At 38.9% G+C, this 6,611-nt stretch overlaps 1 protein-coding gene across 1 annotated transcript in view; it reads left to right on the plus strand.

Moving 5' to 3' along the window:
- Positions 1 to 399: 399 nt before the first annotated feature.
- LOC105808054 (retinal dehydrogenase 1) overlaps positions 400 to 6,611 on the plus strand; it is a 56,872-nt gene continuing 50,660 nt past the window's right edge. Inside the window, exon 1 of the mRNA XM_012641610.1 lies at positions 400 to 540. Coding sequence (XP_012497064.1) covers positions 475 to 540 — 66 coding nt within the window. The 5' untranslated portion in view covers positions 400 to 474. The remainder of the gene's footprint in view (positions 541 to 6,611) is intronic.

Genomic DNA, 6,611 nt, shown 5'->3' on the forward strand with positions numbered 1-6,611 from the left:
GGTTCTCTCCTCATCAGCTTCTACTGAGAACAAGTGCCCTTTGAGACTTTTCCAATCCTCAAATTCTCTTAAGTCCGTCAGAGAACAGAAAGTTACATAGTAGCATACAAAGCATGAAAAGTCAAAAAAATAATAACTGGACTTAGTGGCCAGAGCAGCTGCGCTGCATACTCTCATCACGGATTTCAGTTTTGTAAATTAATTCATCTGCAAATAGTGCAGTGTCTCCAGATGCAACTTCAACGCTGGAGAGCTGGTTTCTTAAGGATTTAAGTTTAAAGTCAAAGGGTTCCTGCTCTAGGTGTTACAAATAAGTAGCGTCGTTTTCTTTTTTTGCTCTGAGTTTGTTTCATCCAATCATATCCCAGTATGCAAATAAACTTTAGCCCTTGCAGATAAAAAGGAACAAATAAAGCCAAGTGCTCTATCAGAACCAAATTGCCTGTCACCTGTGTTCCAGGAGCTGAACCAGAAATGTCGTCCTCAGGCATGCCAGACTTACCTGTTCCACTCACCAATTTGAAGATTCAATATACTAAGGTTAGTACAATTTGTATTTGCTGCTTTGACTCGGGTTTGCAAAAACTACATTCATTTAAAGCATGAAAGGTCAATTTAAGTAAACTTGTGTAAACAGTCCTTTGCAAATACAAAAATAAAAATAAAAGGCTTGCAAAATGCAGCTCTGGGTTTAGTGTCCTGATCAAATAGTGAACTCTAAGTCACATCAGACAATCTTTCATAAATGTATTTCTTAAAAGATTTGCAAGTGAAAGGAATTCTCTTCTGTGTGAAAGGTTTTTGTTCCAGGAAGCAGTGGACTTTACTAAGCAGTTCTATTAATTTCAGTATAATTGGCATGAATGATAAGAGAAGCAGATACTCACTAGAAAAACTTACTGGAAAGAGCCAGACAAGTGGCAATTATAGAAAATAAAAAAAGAGAAACAGAGCATACTGAAATAGCATCCCTTTTCCATATGCTTAATAAAACGAGTGTTTACACAAGAGGACTTAAGTCTGATAATTAGATGAGAAAAGCTCCTGTTTCAAAAAACTTCAAGTGGCTGTGCATTATTTTGCATATTTGGGGAAAGAAAGCATTCTTATTTATTTCCTTGGCCAAATTTGTTGCCACTGGGACAGATGTGTAATTGTTCACTGATAAATATTTAGAGAAACGAGAGCAGGAGCCAGGTCCAGACTTCACAATCTGCAGCTAGGGAGAAAGAGGACGTGGATTCTGCTTGAGTCATTCTGAGACTATCTCTGAACCTTGCCTGTTTCATACTGTTCCCGTCTAAATGCCTGCTTCCCTGTCAGAACCTAGAACTCTGAAACAGGCGAAATAAGCAAGCAAAACACAGTCTACTCAATCTGATCCCTTAAAATGATCTTTATGGTGTGATTTAGAAAGTAAAGTAAGAAATGAACTATTGCAACTCAGGGGAGAGCCATTTTGCTTTCCAATTAACCAATGAAAAACAAAGAGCCTTATAATTTAACGACAAAGTAAAAAGTTCCTGGTCTTTTATATATATTTCCTTATATCTAACCTTTGCAATCCTGAGTCTGTTGCATTTTCATTTTCATATGCACAACGCATGAGGAAGTTGTTCAGCTCATTGGCTCTTTTCCTTAGGAAAGTGTCAGCAGAGATCAGATTGTGCCTTTAACATGGTTGACCAGCAGCTATGAAGTGTATTGAGTTATTATTTCCACAAGGTTTTATTAAAAGGGAAAACGTTTTCCATTTAATTTCATTACAAATGGGAACAGAAAAAATGTAGTGAATCCGTACCCTCAAACAATTTGCATTTGGCAAAGGTACGCCCAAAAGATCCCAAGACTCCAGTCTCTCTCACTTTCTTATTCCGAGTTTGTCATTCACGAGAAATTTCAATTCAAAGTAGGTACATTTGAAAATACATTTCCTAAAGCTCAAAATTGCTGACAATGCTTAGAGTATCCCATTACTATTATTAAAAGGAATGTATTTTTATGACACTACCTGGGAAGATATTTTGGGAGTCTGGATGTCCCTCTCCCCCAACCCCTTCGGCTTTGCAGCAGTTTGCAAATCGTCCTTGCATTTCAAGGAAGCTCTAATATGAAGTAATCTTTCTGAATTAAGCTTCATTTAGTAATTATTAATTAAGTATGTAAGTAACAGTACTAGGCAAATGAGATGGTCCTTAAAATCTAACATATAAGCAAAAATCCAGTGGTCCTTTAACACAGAGATGATTTTAAGATTGAATCCTCCTTTTCTCTTCGAAATCCTAACACAAAAACACCCTCTAGGGAAAGTGACCTAAGTGTACAGAAGAAGGCCAGATTCAAAGAGCAGGCATTGGCTCTGTATAAGAACTTCTCTGGGTAAAAAATACCCAGTGCAAGTCAGTAAATTTTGATTTCTCATGCATCTTCTATATACACCGGTTCTGCTCAGATAACACTTTTTGTTTGATTTATTGGTTGCAACATTTTCACACTTGGTAGGACACCAGTTATGTATGTAATTAAATCTAAATGGGTGAGCTTTTTCAAATGCCTTTGCTGTGTGTGTGTGTGTGTGTGTGTGTATCCCACTGAAGAATTGTATTGGATTTTCACTTGTAAGACGAGTTAGAAAAATGATGGTTATTAAGTACATTTCCTTGTCGCAGACCAAGGAAACAAGGATTTTATAGTGTCAGAAATTACCTTCTGTGACCAGCCCCTAAACTCCTGTATTGTTTCTTTCTTCCTAAAATTCTTCTCTATTATTGCTAGCAGTCTATCGGCTATTGGGGCAAGGCAAAGGGAAGATACCAGCAGGGCTGGGTAACAAAAAAATTATTACAACTGCAGTAGAAAAAGCTACATACTCTTAAGCCTGAGGCTGCCTTTCACTCAAACAAAAGAATTCACCGATGCATATCTTCTTATGACTTATTTTCTAGTACAGTCTGATTATTTCTTTGTTGGAGTAGATTAAAGAGAGATCAGAGTTTAAGAGATACTTTCTAAAATGATACAAAAGCTTTTGGAATTTAAAACCTCAAACATTGTTATAAATTCACATGAACTCGGTTCCCATCCCTACCCTCCTATTCTCCTTTCCAATTCTAAGTGAATCCCACGGCTGCCAACCTATCCGTTTTATTGAGCCTTTAAATGAAGAGCTGCTTTAAAGTTATGTGATTCTTGGGCCAACTGCATTACCTCTCTGTGCCTCGGTTTCCTTGTGTATACAATGGAGATTACAAAGACACCTATTTCCTGTGGTAGATGAAAGCATTACATGAATTGAATGCATATAAAGCACTTGAAATAGTGTCCAGCATATGGCAAGTGATTGATTAATGTTAATGATCCTAGTCCTATTTATTTTTCTGAATACTTTCCAGTCTTTCCAGACTTTTTTCTCTGACCCAACCTTTCCTAGACCTGTTTCCCACAAGCGTTGCTCTCATCTCCTTTTCTTCTCTTGGTTTTCCTGTCACTCTGTCTTGCTCAGTCATGTCCCACCTGACAAAGGTTGCACTGGAGCAAGTTCTGAGGGTTTATCCAGGATTTCAGGGATCAAGAATTTTCTCTTACAGGATTTGGTAACTTTGTTTTCCATGCTCCCTTCACAATGCTGTGGTTTAACCTGAAAAAAAGAAAATTCAAGAAGACAAGCTCTCTCAGACAGGATTTAAACCCCAAAATGTTTAATTTAATTATCAAACTCGATTCATTAAACAATTGTTTGCTCACTCTATGAAAGATCTTCATCAGCTAATGACATTTTATACCCACAAACACATACGGAGGAAATAATCATACCTAAAATTCATTGTGTTTACTCTTCCAGTGTAAGTTCTTTACAATGACTTTATTCAAGCCTCACAATAACCCTACGAGGAGTTACTATTCCTTTTTTACAGACGAGGGAACTCAGAAACAAAGTCGTTAATGACTTACCTAAAGTTATAGAACTAGTAAGTGACAAAGCTAGACTTTGAATGTTGGCAGTCTGAGCCATCGCACTAACAAGCGGCTTGTCTAAGGTCAATGCCACTACTTTGGGACATCTAGCTGCCGGAATCCTGTTCTGTCCTCCTTTTTTCTGACTTTCATGTGCCTGTTCCTGACTACCGCAGGGGCTTTCCCCATGGGCTGTTCCAGCTGCTGCTCAGCTGTTCCTAGGCCAACAGGAGAAAGTTTGCAGCCAATTTAGAAAAAGAGAACAATAGGGAAGATGGGAAGGAAACAGGTTTTCTGCTTTGATTGAAAGTGTGGGGTTCGGGCTGGGAGAGGCTGTGAGGCAGAAAAGACTTAGACACAGGTATGAAATTTCTATGTGAACTACTTTTCTTCAATTCCGATGGAGCAACTTTTGGTCAGAGTAGGAGATTGCTTTCCTGGATTTCTGGTTTGCTTAACCCTTCTGGGTTAAACATAGATTTTTTTAAATTTTTAATTATTATGGGTACATAATAGTTGTATATCTTTATAGGGCACATGTGAAGTTTTGACATAGGCATCCAATGTGAATTAAATCAGGGTAATTGGGGTATTAAAGATACTTTTTGATAGAAAAGAGTTATGAATCATCAAATACTATATGCTGGGCACAATTTGAAGTGGTTTTCTTTTTTTCACCATTATCTCTTTTTAAATTCTTACAACAAACCATTTCAGGCCACATGCATTTCTAAATACCCCACCCCACCGTTCACTCACTTCTCCCTTTTTCTTTCCCTTTCTCCCATTTTCCCCTTCCTTTTATTAAACAAATCATTGAATGACTGCTCTGTGCTAGGTCTTCTGATATAAGAAGGGCAATATGATTCTCTTCTCATGGAGCTTATATGCCTGGAAGGTGTGTGTGGTTACTGTGGGGCAGAAAACAAGCAAGTAAGAGAGCGTTTTCATCAGACAGCACGATAAATGCTTAAAGGAAGAAAATCGAAAGCTGAGAGAATATGAGGGAAGAGCTTATTTTGAGGAGGTTGTTAGGTTGGGTCCCTTAAAGGGGGGAACATTAAAAGTAAGTCTGAGGGATGCGGAGAATGAGGTGGCCAGGTAGAGTGAGGAAGAGCAAAGATCCAGAGGTGCAAAGACCTTGTGGACAAGAGCTTATTATGTTCAAAGAAATGTCCAAAGGCTAATCTGTCTAGAGTGAAGTGAGCTGGGAGAGAATGGATGAGATGAGACTAGAATACAGGCTGGGGCCAGATTGGCTGCCGGATTGTATTTGCGGGAAAGCACTGAGGAGTGCTTGAAACAGGACCCAACTTACGTTCAAGCAAAGTTGACTGTGCTGCAGCACGGCTTTCATTTGGGAAATCTTTTAACTCCCTTCTGACTGAAGCAATATTTTGTTTGCTTTGGGCTTGGAAGCAGTTAAACAAATGGCTGAATGGCTTTAAGGTGCAGTGGTTTAACTAGATAAACCTGGCTTCAATTACAGCTTTTGTGCATATTTAATAACATAACCTTGACCACGCTTCTAATCTCCTTGAGCTTCAGTTCCTCCACCTGTGAACTGGGAACAATAATGACCACCTTGGAAAGCGGCTGTGAGAATTAAGTGAGGTAATGGTGGAAAGTGCTGGGCCCTTATTAACTACTCGGTCCATTTTCTCTTTAACTCTCCTTCCCAAGATGACTCAGGATTCTAAAATTATTCAGTTCCCAATGTAAGTGGCATTTATATTTGTATCGCTTATCACAGTTCAAAACTAATTTCATATATTTTTCTCACTCGAGGCTCATAACTACTGAGAAGGAGCTAGAAAAGAGGTTGCCAGGGTCCCATTTTAAAGCTGGGGAACCTGAGCACAGAAAGCTTAGCTGACTTGCTCAATGTCACATAGCTGTTAAGGTGCACATACAGAACTAGATTCTGCGTTTTTTCATTTCAGATCTGATATTTTTCCACATGATAGTTCTCCTCTAAAGACTAAAAACAGTGGTACTCAAATCTCACTCAAGAAAATCTAATCAACAAAAAACTTAAAGTAAATGATGCATATCCTAAGAAAAGACGGTACTGTCCCCATTTCCTAGTTGTCTCTAACAACTGTCTTCACACCTATTACTGCATTGGTATCATTCATTCCTTACTCCTGTTGAGAGCCTAGACCTGGGCTGAGGTCTGAGATTCTGCACTGCTATTAATCGGTCTTTCGGGGTTTGCTGGTGCTACTCAAAGTGTGATCTGTTGATCAGCACCAATGTCTAAAATCTTGGGTCAGCCTCATAACTTTACACGCAGCAGGTATCCAGGGGTCTGGATTCCTGCTTCTCCTCGACACTCTCTCACACCTAGCCAGGCCAGAACCACTTACCTTTCCCTTCAGAAAGTGCCAGAGCCCAGCAGGAACCAGATCATGGCCATAAGCTAGTATAATAACAGAACCAACCATTGAGTTTTACTCCTGGGAGATAATCATTAATTCAGAATGCAACATCTTGGCTCATCTCTGAGGACTTCTGTCTTGGCAAATTGTTTTGTCTCTGGCACCTGCCTAAGAAAAATCCAATCAATAAAACTTTAAAGTAAGACACACATGTCCTAAGAGAAGGTATTATCCCCATGCAATGAGGACTCCCACTACTACAAGTTTTCACGTAAT

This window comes from Propithecus coquereli, unplaced genomic scaffold (genome assembly GCF_000956105.1).
Source record: "Propithecus coquereli isolate 6110/MARCELLA unplaced genomic scaffold, Pcoq_1.0 Scaffold166, whole genome shotgun sequence".
NCBI lineage: Eukaryota > Metazoa > Chordata > Mammalia > Primates > Indriidae > Propithecus > Propithecus coquereli.